Source organism: Carcharhinus amblyrhynchos, chromosome 5 (genome assembly GCF_965287045.1).
Source record: "Carcharhinus amblyrhynchos chromosome 5, sCarAmb.v2.hapA, whole genome shotgun sequence".
Taxonomy (NCBI): domain Eukaryota; kingdom Metazoa; phylum Chordata; class Chondrichthyes; order Carcharhiniformes; family Carcharhinidae; genus Carcharhinus; species Carcharhinus amblyrhynchos.
The window spans coordinates 52143095-52169016 of NC_137328.1; the positions used below are offsets into that span (position 1 = coordinate 52143095).

General features: G+C 40.5%; 1 protein-coding gene across 2 annotated transcripts in view; it reads right to left on the bottom strand.

The window, feature by feature from the left end:
• spina (spindlin a) overlaps positions 1 to 25922 on the bottom strand; it is a 119543-nt gene that overhangs the window by 34288 nt on the left and 59333 nt on the right. For both annotated transcript variants that reach the window (XM_080188767.1, XM_080188766.1), the window contains one exon: positions 4251 to 4465. In XM_080188767.1, coding sequence (XP_080044893.1) covers positions 4251 to 4305 — 55 coding nt within the window. In that variant the 5' untranslated portion in view covers positions 4306 to 4465. The remainder of the gene's footprint in view (positions 1 to 4250; positions 4466 to 25922) is intronic.

Below are 25922 nucleotides of genomic sequence, written 5' to 3' on the forward strand. Positions count from 1 at the left end.
ATCTTTAATTCCAGATGCCCATTCTACTAAATTCATCATAATCCCAGGAACTAATAACTCCCATTTTAAGGATATTTTGGTGAGCTGGCAACAGCCCGTCTTTAAATGCTTGTAAAAAGGCTCTGTTTGGGCACTCCCGAACATTCTTGACATACTCTAAAGAATCGCTCCCCAAATTCGGAGGCTCCTTCACCCCTTTGTTGTTTAATATTGGTAATTCTGGACCAGTTGGTTGATGTATTGCCCAAGACTCATTAGACTTCCGCCTCAAACTGATTAAATGGTTCCACCATTGCATCGATCTCAGCGTTTGTCTCTGTCGTGTACGTCCACCTTCCACCTCGGTAATCAAACCAAGCTCAGTTGGCGGCGTTAGCCTGGTCCGCCCCATCACCCTTTAGCAGCCACTTGTTCTGAGTGTCATACCAACTGGTGTATATCTTGCAAGCGTAATTAGTGTCCAACCCAAATGGTGTCCAGTTCTAGCCAAGATTTACTATTTGTTACTCTAGGGCTGAAGCCTTCCGAGGGAAGCCAAAACTTCTTGTCTTTCTCCTGGGGTAAAGGGTTTACATCGGGCAGTGCGATTCTGAAATGTCCCACCCAGAGTTACAGGAGCGAGATCATAAACCCCTTCTTCATTGGGGTTGAAGTCTCCTTATGGGTGCCATAGGTTTGGGGGGGGGGGGGGGGGGGGGGAGGAGAGAGGCGGTGGTGGTGGTGGTGGTGGCGGCAAGGATCCCCAGCCAGGGTCCTCTAAAAGTTGGCTTCTCTTTCCTAACACTCTATTGCATGCTTCCAACATTTTAATTCTTGCTTTGTCATCAGCCTATTTCTTACCTGAGACTGAGACCTGTTGAATTAATCTGGCCAATTGGTGAACTAGGAGAACTCCAATTTTCTCAGGTCTGTCCTTTTTTCCTTTTCCAACCATTTCTGTTGTTGGTCTAGCGGGTGAGATGAATCCCACCCCCCTTTTCTCATCTGTTTTGTGAAATTGTCCCTCTCAGTCATATACTCATTTATCAGGGGTCCCAGGGGTCTCCACTGTTCTTGTGATCCCACCATAACACCAATAAGTTTATACACACCACCTGGAGTCTTCTATTCTCCTGTCTCGCTCTCCCACTCCTAGGTCGCTCTTATCAGAGTCTGGTGGTACCTGTCAGGAGTGATCAGATCCCTCCATACCACCATGTACACTAGTAAGCTTACAAGTTAAGAGTAGATATTTATTCCCCCCCCCCCCCCAAAGTTATGTCCGCACTTCCTCAGGCTCCGCAGGTTCCTAGATTGTGGCCTGCCCTCCATCGTGTGAACGTTGCTGCTTCACGGTTCTCTCAAGGCTGCGATTGTCTCACATGTCAACACCTGTGGTGTGATTAGTTAACATACAAGCCAGCACAAACAAGTTAACTGGCATACAAAGTTACAGGGGCCTGTATAACAATTTTATGTTCATAGGTACCCGTATAGCATATATTGGTAAATAGTACATAATAAATAATAATGAAGACATGCATGTAAGCTCCACTATGTTAAACAGAAGTCCATAATATTAAAAGACACAAAATAGATACTAGCTGGGTTAGCCATATTCCTGGACTGGCTGGGAAAAATCACGAACTTATATACAACAGCAAGACAGCTGTTTCTCTTATCTGTCTTGGATACACGAAAACAAGTCTTACAATACTCTTGACAAATCTCTGAGTATTACAAAGTTCATTAACTCTTTCCTTCTTCAGTAAGTGAAATGTTTAAATGATGCAGTATGAGTTTCATCAGTGGTCACTGGGGTGAGTCATGACAGTGCTATGATTGGAAGATGTAACTACCTATTAAAAGATGTGTTTGCCAGATGATTACTTCTGCCAACTAACAAGCTGTCAAGTAGAAGATCAACACTGATGGTCTGAAGACAGAAATGGGGATGCAGGATTAGTCCCCTCTCCCAATTCCTGCCTCTAACTTGGAACCTGGTCCCAAGTGTCAATTTAAAAAGCTCCCAGAAAATTACTTTGAAGGAAATTTGCTTTTTCTTTCATCGCAAGGTTACAAAACCACTCAATTTCTTTCCCTATACTGTCTCTCTAATGGTCTATTTCTCTCTGATTCTGTCTCTAGCTGTATTCCCACTGTGTCTCTTTCTCTCACGCTGTCTCCACCTCTACTCCTTTTGCAGCATTCTTTTGATCAGACCCAAGCCTTCCCTGGGTATGGTATTTTTTAAACCTTTTCCATGGCATCTAAGGAAGCGCAGTGAAATGTAAACATGTTATGCTAGTAAGAATGGAACAGCTGAAAGTCAAAGAAACTGGACAAGCAATTTGGATAAGTTATGGACAAGAGGAGATGTGGGATAATTTCTCTCTTTTCCCACCTCTTGGCAGACTGCAACAAGATATACATATTTTGAGGAGTGTTTTAATCCTTTAAAGGGACAGACATGAAACAGGCTTTTGTGTAAATTTAAATCAAAATGGAGGATGTTTAATTTGTGACAACATCCAAAATCCCACCCCTCAGACAGACAGACAAAACACAATTTTTTTCTAAAAAGCTAAGATGCACTTCGATTAATAACAGGGTAAAAAGAAGCAAAGGATCACTTCTTTAAAAATGACTTAAGATTGTGTTTGAAGCTTTGCAGGCCAAAATGATTCTTCCTTGGTTCACTGAAGGTTGGATATTTCTGGCTTTTTCAGTCAAAATTGTAATTCAACTCCTACAGTAAAGTTACAATCCTACAGGAAAAACAAGTTCACTGCCTAAGACGACTTTTTTGAGGCAAGGTTTTTTTTTTCTTTCACTGGCCAAGACTGCCTTCCTCTAAGCTGTTGGTGAGCTGGAAGTTCTCTTCCAATTCTTGATTCTTTCCATGTTTTTTTTAACCCCATTTTAAACTTGCATTCTCTAAACTAAACATCCCACAACTTAAGCTAATCATGGAAAGAAACAAAGCTAGTTGGTTCACGTACCTATATTAATGCTTCCAAAGAGCCTTCCCCAGCTCTCTATCTGTACATTAATACATTTCGTGGTGGGTTTATTCATGTCACTGGATCTACTTAAATACCAATTTGTTGTAAAGCATATCATACCTAAATTTCCGTGTGTCTGGGAAAAATTCTAATTTTCTTCAAAATTAATCAAAAGACATGTCTAATCAAAATAACTCATTCTAGCTTGATCTGTCAGCGCAACCATTAGTCTGAATTGATACAGAACAATTTTGACTGGTTGGGATGAAAAGAATGGTATATTAGTGTGACGGAATGGGTACTGTAAATACAGCATGCACTGATGCTCCTAAATTTCAGAACAAAATTTTGACTGTGACCTCAAAAGATTTCAAGACATCAAATCAGAAAAACTTATTCTGAATTTGTACAGTCATTGTAGGAGCCATTTTTGCAACTCTATTTGCCACTTCAGGCTCACTCCCATCAGGAGGGCATGGAAAGTGATCAAACATCAAAGATGATTTAGGGATCATTCCAAGGTTTTGCACCATATTTATTAACGATTTGGCTGAAAGACTTGCATGTTTAAGTTTAAAGATGACATTAAGGTGGGATGCACAATAAATTGTATAGATAAATGCAGCGAATTAGAAACGGACAGACAGACTTAATGAGCTTAAAAGGCTATGGCAAATAAACTTTAATGCAAGGAAGTGCAAAGTCAACCATTTTAAATGCGAAAAAGACAAATTAGAATATTTACTTAATGGTGAGAGACTTGGAACTCTTGAAGAGCAAAGGGATTTACGTGTCCATATTCAAAATTCACTAAAAGCTACTGTATAGGTACAAGAAGTCATTGGAAAGTTTAATGTCTTAAGTCTAAAAATTGATTAATTGGAATTCCAAAGTGAAGAAGTGATTCTTCAGTTGTAGAGTCTCTGTAAGACCCCATCTGCATTCAGTTTGCGGTCCAAAACTCAGGAAAGATTTACTGACACTGGAGAAAATACAGCAAATTCACCAGATTATTTTGGGTTTTAAATGGTTAAACTGAGCATAGATTGCATAAATATGGTGCGTAAAAGGCTTAAGAGGTGATCTAACCAAGGTACTTAAAATTATAAACAGATTTGCTAAGTGAGATACAGTGAAACTAGTTCCTCCAATAGGGGAATCCAGAACAAAGGAGATACTGCAAGCTTGTCATAGAGAGCATTTTTTTTGCAACAATGTGGAGTGTAGAGTAAAACAAATGCATCGATCAGTTTTAATAGCCCTTACCTGCTGCATCAATTGATAACCTCTGACTGGATCGCTTCCCAAATGGGGTCTTCATTCATCTGGATAGGTAGCACAGCTTTTGGCAAGGTAAAGCTAAAGTGATGCTGACAGTGTGATGAAGGGGCCCAAAGCAATGCAGACAACTGCTGTAGGAACACCCAGCACTTGTATTAAGAGTTACATGGAACCAGGTTTTGTGCACACAAATCCAAGTCCTGTTTAAAAAAAAACAAACAATGTAACTATTCCTGGAAAACACATCTGTTTGTCAAAACTTACCTCAGCACATTTCACATTTAAGTAAATATTTTCCAAGACAATATTATTTTTTCTGCATTCAAAATTCAATTATAATCACTTTGTCTTAAAAGATCAGTTTAGTTGAATGGTAAGAAATACAATTATGCTCATTACTATTGATATACAATATACCCTTTTTCTTTAAAAAAATTACATTTTTAACTAATATTTTTCAAGCATTTTGAAGCTAGAAAGCCCTATGGCCTGAAAATCTGGTGGCAACCCAAAAAATAATTCTGTGCACCAAAAGGGTCTTTGATTTCCTGCCAGGTAAATGTCCCAGAGCCACAGGTCTAGAAAGTTGTGGCAGCTGGCCAATAGAACTCCTAGTTACTTTATTTACATTGTTAGATCTGTGTCACCTGCAGGTGTGTATATCCTACTCCGCCCCTTAGAAAAATCCCCAGGGATGTCAGAAAAATACAGAGGGCAGGGTGGATGCCTGTAATCTATTTTCTCTAATGTCTGTTCCAATGATATAGCTGTTTTTTTATATGCCTATATTTTTTCTTTTATGTAAACAATAAGACTCATGACACATTTTGCTGCATGACAGTAAATTTGGTATCCAATTTATTTTGGTTTTAATGAATCACAGAATCCCAGAATTGTTAGTGTGGAAGGAGGCAACTGGGCTGATCATGTCTGCACCAGCTCTCCAAACAAGCATCATGATTCAGTGCCATTCTCCTGCTGTGCCCTCTTGAATGCCTCAATTAAACTCCACCAGGCTTCCAGGCAGTGCAATCCAGACCCGAACCACTCATTGTGTGGGAAAGGTTTTCCTCACATTGCATTTGCTTCTTTTGCAGATCACTTTAAATCTGTGCCCCTTCATTCTTGATCCTTTTGTGAGCAAGAAGTTTCTCCCCATCTACTTTATACAGCTCCCTTATGATTTTAAGCACCTCTAACGAATACCCTCTTGGCCTTCTCCTCTCCAAGAATAACAGTCCCAATTTCTCCAATCTATTTTCATAACTGAGTAGGTAAGCGAGAGAAAAAAAACATCACAGCTAAGCTTACAGTTATCATTTAATCATCAGCATGCGACATAGCTAGCTAAAAAATTAAAAGCTCGTAAATCCAAAAGTGGCTAGCTGGAAGTAAAATTGTCTTAAAGGCAGGAACAAGGGGTAATAGCTAATAGGTGTTTTTGTTTCGAATGGACTTTTGCAAAGCTAAGTACTGGACCTTGCTGTTTGGCTACATATCAATGATTAAGAAGTAAATATAGAAAGCAATGGGGCGATTAAGAAATTTGCTGATACTACAGAAATTGTTAAACTACAAGAAGATATCAATGGGCTTGTTGGGTGGGCAGGAAATAGGCAAATAGATTTCAATCCAGAGAAATGCATTTGGGAAGGGCGAACAAGTCAGAGAGATTCAGAATAAATAAGAGGATTTTGAGAAGTGTAGGGGAACAGAAATCTTAAGAGTCTGCATCCATAGATTACTGAAGGTAGCATCAGAAGAAATACAAGATGGTTAAGAAGGCATACTTCTACTCCTAATTCATATATACCTACGTACATATATCGAATACTTTGCTTTATTAGCTCAAGCATAGAGTACAAGAACAGAGAGGGGTGGTTGAATTGTATAAACCACTAGTTAGGCCACAGCTAGAATACTGCCCAAAATTTCCTAGATTCTGCTCACCACATTGCAGGTATGATGTAATTACACTAGAGGGGGTACAGAGGGAATTTACAAGGATGTTGTCAGAAATGGAGAATTTTAGCCACAATGAAAGATTGGATAAGTTGTTTTGTTTGGAATGGAGGAGGAGGAAGATAGATTTAATTGAGGTGTATAAAATTATGAAATGAGCTAGATTATGGTGCATAGGCAGGACCTATTTCCATTATTAGGTCCTTAACCTATAATGGACCTATATATGACCTATATATGTCATATAGGTCAATAACCAGGGGACTCACGAGTAAGAAACTCATTGAGGGATTAGAGGGGATTTGAAGAATATCTTTTCTCCCAGAGGATGATGATAGTGTGGAATGCAACACCCGCAAGGGTGGTAAAAGCTGGAACTCTTATCACATTTAAACAGCACTTCACGTGTGTTTGAAGTGTCCAGGCCATTTTTGGTTGTCTAACCACATTTGAACAGTCAACTCATTACAAATTAGGGATGAAATCTGGGACTTTGATGTAAGGGTTTAGCTATTTATTAATTCAGTGCTTTAAAATTAATACAGCAGAAAATCAGACTTTTTGATTAAATTTTGAATGAAATGTGCAAAGAAAGCACATTGAAAATATTTACTATGGAGAAGGAGAAGGACACTATGGAAATAAAATCATATCCATACTTTTTTTGGTGGTAACTGAAAACAGCTTTCAAGTAAAAGTTTATTAGTCACAGTAGGCTTACTTTAACACTGCAATGAAGTTACTGTAAAAAATCCCCTAGTCAACACACTCCGGCACCTGTTTGGGGACACTGAGGGAGATACACAGACAGCATGCAAACTCCACAAAGACAATGAACAAAGTGGGAAATAGAACCCAAGCGCCTGGCGCTATGAGGCAGCAGTGCTAACCACTGTGCTGTGCCACCCATTTTACTAGCTGGGATGAAAAAATAATATCGACTGACTGTTGCTTTTGTACATCACCCAACTCTCTGCAACTCCTAAACTAAATATTTCTGAAAATCTGTTCAACTGCCAAAGCTGATAATCAAAGTTACAGAATACGAATCCAATCTCACAAACTTCCTGACATGCTAGACATGAAAGAAAATATAAACTGCATGAAATTAAATATTATTATTTTGGTTTCTTTGAAAATTGGCTTCATTGAACCAAAAGATGACTGCTATAAATCACATGACTCAAGATTGGTCATAGTTTCTGGAAATTTCCAACAGCAGTTACAACAACAAAAAGTTTTACCCTCATCCTTGTGGAATCTCACAACACACAAGGATCCATTATAATCCACAAAATCAGAGGACCGTAACAAATAGCAAGGCATTGAATATGTTATACATACAGAGGAACTAACTGCCACCATTTCACACTTGGAGACTGTCAAGATCCAGCTCAATAAAGGAACTATGGAAGAGGAATGGACGTCATTTGCATCTTTGTAGACTTACTAATCCAATGGTCTACCAAAACAATGGTTAGCTGAAACATGATTATTAATATGGATAATGACTTTTTTAGACTCTAATGAGTGGCACATTACAAGCCATAAAACTGAAGCCCGGTATATTCATCAGATAAATATCCGTTTGTGAAATCACTGTGGAGGAAGGAGGTCATATGACTTGAATGACCATTTTGAAATCTCCATATTCAGTTGAGAACTCAGAAACAAACAAATCAGCTGATTTACCTTCAACCTGCAAGACAAACAGCGGGACTCCAGGTTGACCAAACAACCTGCAAAAGACACCTGTTTCTCTGGAACCTTCTGACCATCATCTATTAAGCAGACCAGGTCCATGCAATAGCAACCCCATCCTGCTGCATCTGCATCCACTTTAACAGGTGCTGTGTCTTCTACCTTAAACCCACTGGAAACTGAACTTCTCAGCGAAGGAACAACCCTCTCCAGACTTTGACTTTTTGGACTCTAAAATCACTAAATTAGATTCATTTCTGTGATCCGTTTACTGCTCTTTTCTTTTGTGTGTGTGTGTATGTTGGATGTTGTAACCACCTTCTGGGTTTGAATGTTTGGCGAAACTAACCTGATTTAACCACAGACAGCTTGCTGCGAGTCACTTTAAAAATTACTACCCGACTTAAACTGAGCGTTTTGACAAATACCCCACAGCCTACTTTTAAATAATTAAGACATCTCTGCTCACGGGCAGAACAAGAGGATCAAGGAGTTCAGTTTTGCCCTTCCTTTCCTGTCCATAAGACTGTAATTATCACTCTGAACAAATTATGTCAACAAGTTATTCATCTGCAGCATCAAAACATGAATCATTCATGGTCCATCAGAATATAAGTATCTATACACCTTCTCAAAAAAACTTTCATTCCTTAGTCCTGCAGTATTGCTGTATTTGAAAAGGAAACTTCAGACTGCAGACAGGTTCTATTAATGCACATAAAGCTTCAACACCCCGGTGCAAGTACCAAATTAGTTCCTATTCGACACCACTGTGACAGCTGGAGATGTCAATCCAAGAAGTAAACTGAAATATCCCAAATGAACTGAATCATTTCATTTAAAACATTACAGAAAATAGATAAACTTTACAAAATTCAAAAACTCAAAAAAGACATGCACTGTAAGTTACAGTTTTGATGACAAATCACCAATAATTTACAGGTCAAATTAAATCAAAGGAGACCTTCATTCTTCTGGGCTTTGGATGCTAGAGTGCACTATGACAGTCAGAAAATGCTACGATCACTGAAAACAAACACAAATCTTTGAAAACAGACTCCAGCATGATTAGGAATCATCAGGAAGATGCACTGCAGGAACTTACCAAGGCTCTTTAGACAGCACCTTCCAAACGCACAACCGTTACCACCTAGAAGCACACGGGCAGGAGCAACATGGAAACATCACCAACTGGAAGTTCCCATCCAAGGCACAGATCATTCTGACTTGGAAAATATATCATCGTTCCTTCATTGTCGCTGGGTCATGATCCTGCAACTCCATCCCTAGCACCACTGTAAATATACCTACACTACATGGACTATGGCAGTTCAAAAAGGCAACTGACCACCACCTTTGACAGTAATTAGGGATGGGCAATAAATGCTGGCTTAGCCAGCAATGCCCACATCTCATGAATGAATGAATGAATGAATGAATGAATGAATGAATGAATGAATGAATGAATGAATGAATGAATGAATGAATGAATGAATGAATGAATGAATGAATGAAAAAAATGCCCCTTCACTCAATTTGAGGCATTGTATTGCTCAGGCAAGTATCAAGCTACTAATGTGAACCATTCAATGCTACAGATATGCAACTGCATCAGACACACTTTAAAACGGAACACCTGGTACGTGCATCCTGTTTACATGTCTCAAAGCAACTCCACACTGTTCACCGTCGCAGGCAGGATTGGAGCGGGGGGGGGGCGGGAGTGGCAGCGGTGTCTGGCAAGAAGTTGCACAAGTAAGTACAAGTGAAACCCTGATCTTACGTTCTCTGATTTAGTGCAAATTTGGATATAACGCAATGAATCATTGCACTTTTTTTTGCTTTTTCCAGGGAACTAAGAAGTTTTTGGTGTGTTAATTTTGTGTTTTCTTAGATCAAAATGGAACTGCTAGAAAAAGAAAATCTTTTTCTGTGAAAGATACACTTCACGCACTTGACGTGATCAAGACTAAAAGTAAAACTCAAGTTGCATGAGACCTTGGAATACTGGAATCAATACTTTGTGGCTGGTAGCGGAGTGGTTAGCACTGCTGCTTCACAGCTCCAGGGTACTGGGTTCGATTCCCGGCTCAGGTCACTGTCTGTGTGGAGCTGGCACATTCTCCTCGTGTCTGCATGGGTTTCCTCCGGGTACTCCAGTTTCCTCCCACAGTCCAAAGATGTGTGGGTTAGGTTGATTGGCCATGCTAAAAAATTGCCCCTTAGTGTCCTGAAATGCATAGGTTAGAGGGATATGGGGTAGGGCCTGGGTGGGATTTGTTCAGTGCAGACTCGATAGGCCAAAGGGCCTCTTCCTGCACTGTAGGGTTCTATGATTCTATGATGCCCACTGATGTGAGGGGTTCAAACAATGCAAAGGACGCGTGATGTTGTTGTTTTGCGTAAATAAGACTAGAACACAAGTTAAAACCACTCATGACTGGCAAATCTCACTCACCCCGCTGTTTCCACCATGTCAGCATGAAATTGTTACCATTCGAGTACACGCACAGCAGCAATACTTGGATGACAAGTGTCATCTTTGAGGATTGGTTTCACAAAACTTCTGTTCCTGCCGTCTGCGCTCATTTGCGCAAGCAAAAGCTAGAATCCAAAGCTCTTCTTTTAGTTGACAACTGTCCCGCTCATCCACCAGCTGCCAATCTAGTGAACCATGACGGAAAGATCCAAGTTTCTTACCTCCCCAAGGACACTACATCCAAGATCCAGCCCCTAGATCGGGGATCATCTCCACATTCAAGCAGAATTACAGGCGCAAATTAATTTGTAGAATTGTAGACGACTCAACAACACTTGAAGCTTATCTGAAAAGCCTGAATGTGAAGTTTGCCATTTAGGTGGAAAAGCCTAGGCAGCAGTCAGCTTGTCATGTGTACAGAATTGCTGGGAAAAGGGTCTGGGGCCAGCCTTTTCATCACGCAAATCCACCATGGAAGATGATGACAAGCTAGATTTTTACAGCTTCACGGAGAAGATGTGCCTGAGGCAGAGAAGCTGTCTGAATGCAGCAAAGAAGAGCTACACCAGTGGCATGCTGCCAACGACGAATGCACAACATGAGTATCTGACGGACGCTGAGATTGTCTGTAACATTACTATAGCACCGGCAGAGGCAAGTGTACTGGTTCTCGAGCCACAAGAAGATAATAATGAAGAGCCTCCACCGCCAAAAGCGTCTGAAGCTACTGAACACCTTGAGGCTAGCCTCCATTGGCTGGAGATCCAGGAGGCGGACCACATAAAAATCCTCCAACTCAGAAGCATTCCCGATTTCACTCGCAGCCAGTGAACTGCTACGTTCAAGCAAGGAACACTCAATCACTTTTTTAAGAAATAAACTTGTTTTGTTTATTAAAAAGCTTTACTAAAAATTAATTTGTGTTTTAATTTCTACTGTAACAACAACGATTTATTCGTGGAATTCTTTAATTAAAAGCTAATTTACTTGCCAGATGATAAACGTGCAAAAAACAGGTCAAATAGGGTGATAGTATGGGTGTTTCAGGATGTTAGGTCAACATTGAGTCAGTTTGAACGCTGATTTTCTTGAATGCCAATTTAACGTGACCCCGCTTTTTTCGCGATAACATTTTATGGACCCCAACCATCGCGTGATAACGGGGCCACACTGTAGATGACTTTCTACATGTATTGTCACAGCCTTAACTTGCAACCATTTTGTGTGTTATAACAGCGCCTTAATTTGCATTGCAGCCAACACAGTAGAGTATGATCACTCATGGAGTTGCATAGCAGCAATGAAGGTGTAAAAAATTTCAATTAAATGTATCATTATGTGTGTACACAGATGTACAAATACATAGATAAAAGCAAAACAATGTGGATATTAGAATCTGAAACAAAAACAGAAAATGTTGGAAAAAAAATGTGCAGTATATAAAGATTAAAAATGTAAAGTAAATTATTACATTTGTAGCGTAGTGATAATAATAGTCCAAAGCTGGATAGACTTTGACTGTGTACTTTCTAAATATGTGAATTGTGCTCCACAACTCATGACAATACACCAAAATTCATAGGATTAGTGTGCATATTTCTGATATTTAAGTATCAGTCAGTCATTCTCAGAATAACAGAATTCTACAGTGTGGAAGAGGCCCTTCAGCCCATCGAGTCTGCATCGACGCATAAAAGGCCCTGACCTGCTCACTTAATCCCACTTGCCAGCACTTGGCCCATAGACAGGGGTCTAGAAAGGAAATAAATAGCATTATGTCCACATTGTCTCCTGTTACAATCTGATTAGGTACCAGTAACCTTTTGCTTAAAAGAGGCACAGTTTGAAATTCCAGGTACTTGCTAACAGAATAAAAGTCACAAGACTCCATGGCTTCAAACAAAATTCATAATACAAAGTCAGAAAAGTAAAATAATTTTACAATATCTTTCTTATACTCCCATGTTTGTAATTAACATAGCAATTATAAATTAGCAGGCAAACTGTGGCCAAATATACACATGCTAAATGGCCTATGTGATTGAGACAGAGCTCTCTGACATCTGGCCAGGTTGTGAGGGAGACATTAAAACAATGTCTCCCTCACAAGGGATTGCAAATCTCCACTTTCAAAGATCTAGCCTCCGAATTCCTCAAATGCCACGCCAATACAGACTACCTCAATGACTTTTCCTGAGATTGCCTTTCACAGGATTCACAAAGGTGTATTCAGGCATCTAATTACCTGCACAGTTTCAGCTCTTTAGCAGCATGGTAATCTCACTGAGCTATCATTACCCCTGGGTTACTCAAAACTCCTGTCTCCTGGCTGTACACTCCTATAAATAAATACCTCTCAAGGTTTCTTCTGAGCCCTAACCCTTTGCAATAGAACCAGTGACCCATTACTATCTTAATGGCTTTCCAGAACTTCTCTCAAGCCCTCACTACTTAGTGCCTGGCAACAGTAACACTGCTGCCTGGAGCCTCTTCTTCTGCCTTCCAACACATCCAGTCATGTGGGTTTATCTTCTCCTGCCACCACGGATCCCAGCTTCTTTGTTTTCACACTATACAGATGCACTAAGGATGTCCCCGATGGCTGAGCCCTTTAACTGCAAATAAAAACTAGAACAGAGCATGCATAACACTGCTGCACTCCATGCATGTGCCAGAACTCTCAGGTCTGCTGGGAAATTGTGTTCTTGGTCTCTGCCCGGAACAAGGCAAGTTCACATTTCTTAATACTCCTTATCCAAGCATCCCCCCCACCATCACAGCCTAGGCTGCATTCCAACGATTCTTTAAAACATAGACTACATAAAATTAACATTTCAAAGTATTTGACTTAATACCACATACGTACAAAACAGCGCCTTTCAGGTCTGTAATTTAAAACAGCATGTGGTCATTTTACATTTTATAATATTATTCTATACCTTTGGGACAATTCATTTCGACAAAACAACTGATTTCTCCTAACTGTTCTATTAGCATGTGCCCATTCCCTTTGAATCTATTGCTTTGAAATTGTAAGATATTTTTCTAAGTAAATGTGTAGATACACCACATCCCTTCATTGCACAAATCACAGTAGTAAGAACATATTGGTACTTACTGTGGCAGCAGGCAAACTAACCAAAACTAGTTACTCTCGACAACCTGAAAAACAGTGCAACTGTAACTGAAAAGATTTGCTTCATAATAGGAAGAAAAAGATGCAACGTACCATATCATCCTAAATTATTTCATTGTGGAAAAAAAATCAATCGTTCTGAAGTCTATTAAAGTAGGTTCCTTGTTGTTTACTACTCAATTATTCAGCGTATGCAGAAATAATTTTAATAAATTCCTAATGGTTGAAGATGTTTGCTATTTTAATTTGATAAACAGTTATTTTCGTCCATTATGTTTTAGAACCATATCCTTTGATTTCTAAGAGGGTTATTACACTTTGGGATTGTATCTCTAAATTTAGAATAAATGAGGGGGATCATGTGATCTGTGTTGGCATTTACCTGTCCACAAAATCCAGATATAATTAGTAACAACCAAAAGGGAAGTCTCAAATTGTGGGTTACCGAAAAGGTGACCAATAGTTACATTTGGGGACAATCATAGCTGTTTCTATGCCCACAATTGGTCTCCTGAACCCAATTACAATACTACCTGTGAACTGAAAGTCACCAAAATCCTAGAAGACCATAGGTTGCTCTCTCCCTTTTTAAGAGAGAGAGCTGACTGGTGGTGATTTAACCCGAGGGTCACCATACCTCAGGCGAGGGGCAAGGTTGAGAAGGCAGGCCTTCATGAATAATCTCAACCAGTTTGGGAATTGAACCTGCGCTGTTGGCATTGCTGTGCAGCTGTCTAGCAAATTGAGCTAACTAGCCTCCTAGTCGTGTCAAGATTGTAAATAGCTGTGCTTGGAGAGAGAAAGCTAATAAACATTTCTACTTAGAATCAGGGCCTAGATGTTTCATGTTGCCATTGAGGAAGTGACAGGGGAGCCATTTTTGGGATCAAGTTACAGACTTTGCTATAATTCCACCAATATAAGAGACAGTTGATGCTTTAGTGTTGTATAATTTGAAGCTCACTGAGTCGAGCAAGCAAACGAGATAAATGATAGCTTAAGCAGAGAAAATACCAAGTATCGCATAGAATGTGAAGTGTGAGTTGAAGACAGGTGTTCATGAGGGAGCAAGCTGGAAGATTTGCCTAGTTTGGAGCTACAGGAAGAAACTATAGTAACCTTCATATGCTTGGAGAAGACAATAAGTCTTTGTGGTTAGAACTGAAAGCACCTAAGTTGGTGGGTATAAGCCCGGAGTTCAGAAAGCAGAGGAAATAACCTACCAAGAGTAGTGGAACAGCTATGTACTGAGAAAATAGAGTAATTAGAAACTAGGGATGTTGTTTCCAAGTTTCTGCCAAAATCAGTGTGCAGGAAGTGCAAGTGGAAGTTCATGCTTCAGCTAATTTACCCCAGAACTTATATGGCAGCTGTGGAAAAGTTTGGAGTTAGTCTCTAAAAGGTGTTTAGCCTTCAAGTACCTGATAAATAGTCAAAGATTTTCTGGGTGAAATCGTAATGAAAAAGGGGGAGGTACAGTTCAGAATTTTAGTCTACAGTATATGTGATTATGTTTTATCAAGCTTTTTGATGTAAAGTTAAGTATTCACCCACAATAATGTTTATTTATTGGTGTTTGCTTACTTGATTCATTTTAAACCTGGAATTTTGTGACTTCAGTTATTTTCTGAAATAATGAAGCCAAAGATTCCAAGCATCATAGAGTAACTTATAGCTCATTGAGTCCATGCCAGCTCCTTGCTGAACAATCCAGTCAGTTCTACTCACTGCTCAGTCCCTGTAGCCCTGCAAGTTTACTTCCTGTAGGTGTCTAATTTTCTTTTGAAATCATTGTTTCCCGTTTCACCACTTCTCCCTCACATTCCTCCTGTATCTTTTGGCCAAGGTCTTAAATCCATGTCCTCTAGCCCTTGTACCATTACCAATGGACAGAGATTTTCCTTGTCTGCCTTATCTAAGTGTGTCATAATCTTGTGTACCTCTAGCCAGTCTCCCCTCAATCACCTTTGCCCCAAGACTGTGTTTTTGAATTTCTGTTTAAACAATGATGACCTCTAAAGTGTAACATAGCAAATTACCCCAATATGATGATACTTATTGCCCGTCTGTAGTTGCTGTGAGAACATTATAAAGAATCTTGAACTTATAGTGGCATAATGGTTAGCACTGCTTCCTCACAGCACCAGGGACCTGGGTTTGATTCCCAGCATGGGTCACTGTCTGTGCAGAGACTGCACATTCTCCCCATGTCTGCGTGGGTTTTCCTCCAAAAGACATGCTGGTTAGGTGCGTTGGCCTTGCTAAATTCATCTTCAGTGTCCCAAACAGGTGCCAGAGTGTGGCAACTAGGGGATTTTCACAGTAATTTTATTGCTGTGTTAATGCAAGCCTACTTGTGACATTAGTAAGTAAACTTTAAAAGCATCATGACTAATATATGCTAAGGAACCAGATACCTCTTAATACCCACACTTAATTTTTCACGAGGTCTGGACTGATTCACTAGATTAACGCCCAAGATGAGGGACTTGTCTTATGATGAGAGATGGAGAGTCTGCTGTCCTCCCTAGGGTTTAAAACAATGAAAGGAGATCTAACTGAGGTGTGCAAGATGAAAAGGGGGAATTGACAAAGTAGAAGTAGAGAAAATGTTTCCTCTTGCAGGGCTGTCTAGAACAAGTCATTGTAGTTTTGGGGTAAGGAGTGTCAGATTTAAAACAGATGAGGAGAAATTACTTCTCTCAAAGGGTCATTGGTCTGTGGAATTCACTACCTCAGTGTGGTGGATGCCAGGACATTGAGTAAATTTGAGGAGATAGACAGATTTTTAATTAGTAACAGGTTGAAGGGTTATGGAGAACAGGCAGGGAAGTGGAGTTGATGCCGAGATGAGATCAGCCATGATCCGAATAAATTGAGGGGCTAAATTGCCTATTTCTGCTTTTAACTGTTATGTTTCTTACAAGTCCATCAAGGCGAGTGGAAAAGATGCTCGAATGGGCTCAATGAGCGACTTTACAATACTTAAACATCGCTGAAAAGACTTTCGTCTTGCACTTATCAGGACAAATGATCACAATAATTCATACCACAAGAGGAAAGGGTGCTGATTTATTGGCAAGGTGTTTAGCAAAAGGAACAGGGAAATAAAAATTCCCCAAGCTCCTGGAGAATTCAGAAAACGCACAACGCTTGAACATATTCCTAAAAACAGAAAATACTGGATAAACTCAGCAGCCGGCAGACTGCCTCAATTTAACCAGCATTTTCTGTTTTTATTTCAGATTTCCAGCATCCACAGTATTTTGCTTTTATTTGAACATGTTCCTTTTATTTGCAGAGAATGGATTCCTGCATATGAATATGTTGCTTCCAGTAAGCATAATAAAAAACATTACAAACTTGACTGATGATCTTAAATTAATGTAGCAATTAGCACATTCAAGATCTCATCAGCAAGTGCTACCTTATTGTGGAAACACATCTAATAATGGGTATTTGTTTGGGTTTTACAAGTGTGGGCTGAGTACAGTCTATCCTGTATTTGTTGAGAACAACCAAAAGAACATGCTGCTTGATTCAATTAGATAACTGCTGGGACATGCAGCCTACATACCTGGCGGCACACCAATCCATGGAATTCAGACATGCACTACTTAATTGTGTCAAACTTACGTGGTCGGATGGACAGCAACAGCAGCAATATTGACTATAAGAGCAATTGTGATGATGAGAGTCAAGCAAGCAGAGAACTTTGGTCAAGTTATAATTAAACATAGATGCAGGTTATAAGGCAACTGGAAGCCATGACCTGTCCTGTGAGCCTTGACCTGACACTTGCTGTGTTGACCAAATAAGGGCTAGTTATTTTAAATTATGCTAGACTTCCTGGCACCATGGTTTCCTGCCATTACCATATGTGGCTGAGGCTGTGTGACTTGCATGCAGTTTAGGATAAGCATTATGGAGTTATTTATGAGTAATTCCATTGGGCACAATTGGTTTCTGATTATATCATGAGAACTTTCTGTAAGATTGGGAAAGTTTGGGCATTAAAAAGTGCATTTCAGCCTTTGTATCCAGCGATAACTCGAAACCCACCATCGCAAGTGTGCCCTTAAGAAACACCTCCAGAGAAGACAAAGAACCAGGAGGAAGAATCTACATCGGGAACAGATCTGGTCAATTCACTCAAACAGGGTAGTACTCGGTTTCAGTTAAAAGCTTACAGTTAATGTCTGAGAGTTGAAGTGAAAGACAGTAAAGTGTTGCAACTGTTGTAAGTTTGAGAGTTTGGTATACCTAAAGTATTAAGTACCACAAGGATTTTGTTCAAGTGAACTTGAGTCGACTTCTGTTCTTTGGTTTGTCATACCAAAGTCAGTCCCTGGAAAGAAGTTCACAGTTGGATAACATTTGCAAGCCAAGCAAATGATTAGGGTCCTATTTACACAATTGCTGATTGCAAAGCCAATCTTATAGTGTGGGCAGTTATACAAACCCAAAAGGCAAATACGTAAGAACATAAGAAATAGGAACAGGAGTAGGCCATCTAGCCCTTCGAGCCTGCCCCGCCATTCAATAAGATCATGGCTGATCTGTCGTGGCTCAGTTCCACATTCCCGCCCTCTCTCCATAACCCTTAATCCCCTCTCTTATCAAAAACCAATCAATCCGTGTCTTAAAAATATTGAGCGAGGCAGCCTCCACCACTTCAACACGCAGAGAATTCCAGAGATTCACCACCCTTGAGTGAAGAAGTTCCTCCTCAACTCCGTTCTAAACCGCACCCCCCTTTATCTTGAGGCTGTGCCCCCTAGTCCTACTGTCCTTTCTGAGCAGGAAGAGTCTTTCCACCTCTATCCTATCCATCCCATTCATCATCTTATATGTCTCAATGAGATCTCCCCTCATTCTTCTAAACTCTAACGAGTACAAGCCTAGTTTATTCAGCCTCTCCTCATAGCTCAACCCCCTCAACTCCGGTATCAGCCTAGTAAACCTCCTCTGCACTCCCTCCAAGACCAAAATATCCTTGCGCAAGTGCGGCGACCAAAACTGCACACAGTACTCCAGCTGCGGCCTCGCCAATGCCCTATACAGCCGCAGCAAGACCTCCCTACTTTTATATTCAATCCCCCTCGCTATGAAGGCCAGCATCCCATTCGCCTTCCTGACCACCTGCTGCACCTGCAGGCTGGGTTTTTGCGACTCATGCACAAGGACCCCGAGGTCCCTCTGCACCGTCGCATGCTGCAGTTTTTCACCACGTAAGTAATAGTCCTTCCTACCATTATTCCTACCAAAGTGGACCACCTCGCACTTGCCAACATTAAATTCCGTTTGCCAGTTCCTGGCCCATTCGCCCAGCCTATCTAGATCCTTCTGCAGACTCTCCACACCCTCCGCGCAATTTGCCATTCCACCAATCTTGGTGTCATCAGCAAATTTCGACACCATACACTCGGTTCCCTCCTCCAGATCATCTATATAAATGGTAAATAGCTGAGGCCCCAGCACCGACCCCTGGGGCACTCCACTAGTCACCAACCGCCAATCCGAATAGCACCCATTGACCCCCACTCTCTGCCTCCTATTTGACAACCAATCCTCTATCCACACTACACCCTATCCCCAACTCCATGCCCCCTTACCTTCTGCAATAACCTCTTGTGAGGTACCTTGTCAAACGCCTTCTGAAAATCAAGAAACACCACATCCACCGGCTCTCCTCTATCCACCGCTCTAGACACATCCTCATAGAACTCCAATAAATTTGTCAGACACGACTTCCCCTTAACGAAACCGTGCTGCGTCTGCTCTATCAAGCAATTCCCCTCAAGATGCTTCGCTATTTCCTCCTTGATCACGGATTCTAACATTTTTCCTACAACAGACGTTAAACTAACCGGCCTATAATTCCCTGCCTTTTGCCTGCCACCCTTCTTAAACAACGGCGTAACATTAGCCGTTTTCCAATCTTCCGGCACTTCCCCGGAATCCAGCGACATTTGGAAAATAACCACCAAGGCATCCACTATCACCTCCGCCATTTCTTTCAGAACCCTCGGATGTATTCCATCCGGTCCTGGGGACTTGTCCACAATCAGTCCCTCCAGTCTGTCGAGCACCGCCTCTCTAGTAACAATAATGTCATTGAGACCCTCCAGTCCTACCACCTTTCCATCACTAACACCCGGCAAATTATTCACATCCTCCTCCGTGAAGACCGAAACAAAAAAGTTATTCAAGACCTCAGCCATTTCCCCATCCCCTACCACTAAGTTCCCCCTCTCATCCTCTAAGGGTCCAACGTTCACCCTAGCCAGCCTCTTCCTTTTTATATATTTATAAAAACTCTTGCTATCCTTGAAATGTAGGCTTGTGGTAGACAGTCATGTCGATGTGAAGAAGGGACGGAGGCTGAAAGCCCCAGTGACTGGCTGATTGAATCAAACAGCATGTTCCTTTGGTTGTTTAGAATAAGTGGAGAAAATCAAATCAAAATGCCCACTGTTAGATGTTAGCACTGGCTGAACAATCCTGAGTGATAATAGCTACACTAACAGCCAATTTAAGATGATCAGCCAAGCTTGTAATGAAGTCAACTTATGCTTGCCAGAGCAATGAATGTTCATATACAATTACCTGTTCTATGCAAATAGGAATATGTTTAGGTCTTGTGCCATTTTTTGCATTACTCAGAAGGGAACGCTATAGTTATCGACTGTTTTCTCCATAGCAACACTTGGTTAATTAGTCAATTTTACAACTGTAGGCCTAAGGCCTGCAGTAACTAAGTTTTGCAATTTTGTACGTTGCATTTGACGTCTGATTTTGCTTGATTTTAAGCCTGTGTTGAATGCTTAAAAGTTACTTTGTAGACCTCAGTTTAAAACTGGGTACCTGTGCTTTAAGTTAAATAATTTAATGAATAGTGATCAGTAGTGATATTAAATGTAGAAATGTTTTCACAAGACCTTGTTTTCACAAGACCTTGTTTTTCATACCGGCCAAAGCTGGTATTTCGTCCACATTATTTTTCCTTTTCAAGCTAAATTACTGAAATAAAAGTTGTCCTTTGTTTATCCTTTGAGCGGAGAGAGATACAAAAGTGTCCAGAGGCGCAATGTTTGCACAGAGGGTGGTGTCTGGAACAAGCTGCAGAGGCAGTAGTAGAAGCAGGTACAATTTTGTCTTTTAAAAAGCATTTAGACAGTTACATGGGTAAGATGGATATACAGGTATATGGGCCAAATGCAGGCAATTGGGAATAGCTTAGGGCTTTAAAAAAAGGGCGACAAGGACAAGTTGGGCCGAAGGGCCTGTTTTCATGCTGTAAACCTCTATGGCTCTATCAGAAGCCCTTTTTCTTACTGTGTTCAATGACCCTTGAACTACAAGCCAGGGCAATGAATAACCTTGCACGTGGGGTAGTCAACTACGTTGTGGAATCAGGAAATGGAGTTTGATGGGCATACAACCCAACTGAAGGCAAACAGGAGATGTGTAAGCAATTTGCACATTGCCATCTCGGAGTGCTTGAGAGAATTGATAAAGACTAAAATTTTCCAGACTTTTGTTTTAATGAAGTCTGAGTAAAGCTCATAAGGCTGGAATGGAGCCAAAAATTAGGCTTAGGAGCATGGTCTTCAACATTTATCGCCAATGTTTTTTATTATGGGGGTTAGCAGTTGAGCATCTTATATCTGGACGCTGACACAATTGAACAATTGTTCAAGATGACGACTCTCTGCTTCCCAAAGGCAATTAGAAGTGGGCAATAAATTCTGACCTGGCCAACAATGCCTACATCCCACAAGTAAATACTTGCCTTGAATATCTGTAAATTTTGAAGTGTCATTGAATATACATCTTGATCCATTTCTATAAACTACATGCAGCAACACATCCTGTAGAATTCACTTGGGCTTGCGTTATTGCACTCTCTCATTTTCAATGTCATATCAAGCACAACATTAAGGCTGGAGGAATTTTAATTGAGGTTGGATATTCCTTGTATAAACAGAGTGCCTAACAGTTTATATGTTTACCATTGTTGGGAAAGATGGTGATGTTATGGTAACATCACTGAACTAATAATCCAGGGGCCCAGGCTAATGCTCTCAGGGTATGGATTTGAATCCCACTTTGGCAATGGGTGCAATTTAAATTCAATTAATAAAAACATTTGGAATTAAAAGTTAATTTCAGTAACAGTGACTGATACTATTGATTGTTGTAAAATTTCATCTGGTTCATTCATGCCCTTTAGGGAAGAAAATCTTCCATCCTTACCTAGTCAGGCCTACATCTGAAGGACTTCGAAATGGCAACAAGCCACCCAGTTCAAGAGCAACAAATGCTGGCCTTGACAGTGATGCCCACATCCCATGAAAGAATAAAAAAGCCAAATTTCTTGGATTCATGGTTCCTATACATTATAGGATCATAAGAAATAGGAGGAGAAAGCCATTACTTTACATGAAAAATTAGATTAGATGGTTTTGGGTTTATTGTTGATCAGTGGCTCATCTTTGACCTATTTGTCAAAAAAACAAGAGATGCCTTCCTTAATCCCAAGGATAATGGAGGGGGGAGGGGAGTTTTGCTGACAGGTTTATTAGTGAGTCATTGCTCAGAGATGAAGTCAGCATCAAACACGAAGAAATGAAAGTCACGATTTAAACTAGAGAATGCAACATGTAGACTAGAAGTTAAATTGCTGGCAGCTTGTGCAATTTGTAGTGGTTTAGAAAGAAACTTTCAAAACATGCTCAAGGTCATTAAAGAGTCAGGGTTTTGTGGATATATTGGGGGTGATATTACCAGAATTTGGCAACATGTTGGTTCCGGCAAGAAAATGGGCACAAACCTAGCAGACTGCTCCAGCATAATTTCTGACTGAATCTTGAACCTCATTAACAAAAGTTTTATGGCCTCGAGAATCACACTGCGCCTGCAGTGGCCTCCCTCTGATTCATCCGCCACTTCTGAACTTAAATTGCGCCAGTCACTGGGGAGTTGCATATAAGTGGCTTTTCAGCACTCGTTCTGCAAGGGATGGTAACCAGGAAGCCCGCACTGCAATTCTCAGAGGGATTCCTCACCAGACTTCAATAGAATGCAGCAGGTGTGGAATGCACTCGCATTGAATGTATACAATTAATATATCACATCTAAATATCACACTTAATATGGGATATTTGCCTTGATTAACCAAGGCATTAACAAAAAAGCAGGGAGGTTATGATGGCGATGTATAAAACACTGGCTAGCCACAGCTGGAGGACTGCGTGCAGTTCTGGTTGCCACATTATAAAGGAGGAAGTGATCGCACTATAGAAGGTACAGAAGACCAAGAAGGTACAGAAGACCAAGAAGGTACAGAAGACCAAGAAGGTACAGAAGACCAAGAAGGTACAGAAGACCAAGAAGGTGCCTGGGCTGGACCATTAGAGCTATTGAGAGAGACAAGATAGGGTTGTTCTCCTTGGAGCACAGAAAGCTGAGGGGGTGCCTGATTAAGGCATACCAATTTATGAGGGGCACAGATAGGGTGGATAGGAAGGAGCTTTTCCCCTTTGAAAACAAGTGAAAACCAGAGGGCATAGATTGAAGTCAAGGGGCTGGAGGTTTATAGGAGACGCGAGGAAAAGCTTTCACCCAGAGGTGGTGGGAATCTGGAACTCACTGCCCTCACAACATTTAGTAAGTATTTAGATGAGCACTTGAAATGGTATTGCATTGAAAGTGCTGGAAAATGGGGTTAGAATAGATAGGTGCTTAATGGCCAGTGCAGACACGATGGGCTGAAGGGCCTTTTTATATGTCATATTGTCTAAGCACCTGAGTGCAACATAATTTACGTAGAGAAAATTTAAATATTATTGTATCTTCCATGATGACCATTTTGAAATGTTTTATAATGTTCTTTTTAGATAAAGCATATTTCTGCCAAAATAGAAAAGAAAATCAAATCTGACCAGAACTAGCATCGATCCACATCCAAGCTGTTCCAGAGTAAAGGCTGTGACAGCCTTGTAAATGACTGCCTGATTGTTAAGTATTGCTTCATTACTTAATAAATCCTGTTAATTAGTTACACCAAGGTTTTCTACATTGTCAAGAAACTGACCAAATGTTCAAGTAATTTGCAGAACTTTAAAACTGGTTTTCCTATATTCCACTATTATAAACTTCTGTCAGATCTCAGAATTTCTCATCCATTTTCTTCCATACCTTACCAGCGTCTTGCAAGAAATCTCACACCAAGACCACTGTACCACCACAACTACATTTCTCGTTTTCTTGGCCTTCATGATCTTGCAGCGATCAAAATCTGACATGTTGGCTCTCTTTGCGTAGGCTTCAATTTTCTTTGCCCACTGAGTGGCTTCCCATTTCTCAGCGATTTTTTTCCTTTTCCCAAGCAGCTTTCACATACTTGTGATGGACACTGTGTGATATTTGAAGCTTGAAATCAGTGAGCTGCATACATTTAAATGGCATTACTTGTCTCCGTACTCCACTACAAGGGCCATCCACCAATGCCCTGTTCTGGTCAATGACATCTACAATTGCCACAATTTGCCAGTGTGAGGGCCAAAGACGATATAGGCCACACAGCCAATCTCCACGTATCGCTCGTAGACCGTGATGGCCGGCAGGCAGAGGACTGAGAGGACCACAACTACAGTAGGATATAAACCACCCCTGCAGCCCCAAGTACCCTACAGAGCATGGACTCCTTCAGCCTCAAAGTGTTTCTTTGGTACAAGAATGTGCATTAACTCCGACCAGATGAGGACCTGTGATCTCACCCCGGCACTAATTCATCAGCAGCGCTACAATCCAGAACACCAACTGACAGTGCTGCACTATACCCAGAAATAGTGCATTCATAATTTGGAACCCTTTACCCACAACCATAAGATTCCTCTTCTCTAATGCTTGCATATTCAACAACCTTCTGTTTGTCACACAGCCCCTCAGTGCTCCCAAAGTCAGTGAACCCTCATCACTGAAACAGTACAAGGAAGCCCCCTTACATCTAGAATATCTTCCAGAACATCATTTATATCATGCTGGTTATAAAAGGCTGGAGATAAAATGAACTAAGATAACTGAATTCCACCCATAAGCACCAGCCACATTCTTGTAACAAGTTAACTCACTCAACTACCATTAATCAGTTACCCTGAGAGCAATATATTGTACATTACATGGAATAATGCAACATATCTGCCAACTCACTATGAGCAACACCATACAGGCATTGTGAATAGAAATATATTTGATTTCATGAAAACAGATCATTGCCAAGTTAACTAAATGGTAGCATTCTCACTGGGGTCTAAAGGTTAAAGCCACACTCCAGGAACTTCGGCACATAATCTAAGTCAAACTTTGGTACAGTACTGAGGAAATACTACACCGTTAGCGGTGCTCTCTTGTGCATGCAATGTTAAACCAAGGTCTTGTTTAGTCTATTGGGTAAATGTACAAGATTCCTTAGTACTATTTGAAGACCAAGGGGATTTTCTAAACAACATTTAACTTTTAACCAAAATGACAAAAACAAATGAGATAATTTTGTCAATGCTGTTTGTAGGGACTGTTTCAAGTCCACTCAACAACTTATCTTTGAAACTGGAAATTTGTGGAGTGCTTTTACTAGGTACAGCTTGACACATCCGTTGGGAAAGAAGTTGTTCATTGAACAATCATGATGCATTATAATTATTTAAACTCACTCTCTGGCACATATAGTATGATCAAAAAGGCACTGGCTCGTTTCCAAGAAACCAGTTTCCAACCAGCTATCAATGTCTTTCCAGGACAGAACCAGAGAGAGTTTTCCTTAAAGAATAAGCATAAGTGATCACAATCACTTATGTTTTTGCCATCTACATTCATGCTGTTCAGCTCAACAGCCTGCAAGCTGTAAAGAAATGAGATGCTTAAGTTGCCTAGTTGCACTGCTGTGTTAAGTATTTTAAAGGAACTTTCAGAACAATGTGAGCTTAGGTTTGTGGAATGTAAGAATTAGCATTCTTCAATGAAAGAACATCTGTACGTCTTATAATTACTTAACGTCTTTATTCTTACCTGTTAATTGTGCAGAATAAGGATATGCAAGTAGAGAGTCTGAAATGTATGGCATTTGTGTGTGTGTGAGGTAACGGAACATTCTTGTGACACCATTATACAAGGTCACATTGCAAATGCAGTAGGTAAGTACAAAATGCAACTGGGATAGACTCTGTTCATTAGAATATACTTGAGGAAATAAAGTGCTGAAACTACTATATTTCTGTTCCTGGGTTAAGATGTGACCTTTCTGTATTTTGCAGTACTACAAACAAAAACTACTGAGTACAATTTTTTTGTTGTGAGCTTAATCACCCAGTATCTG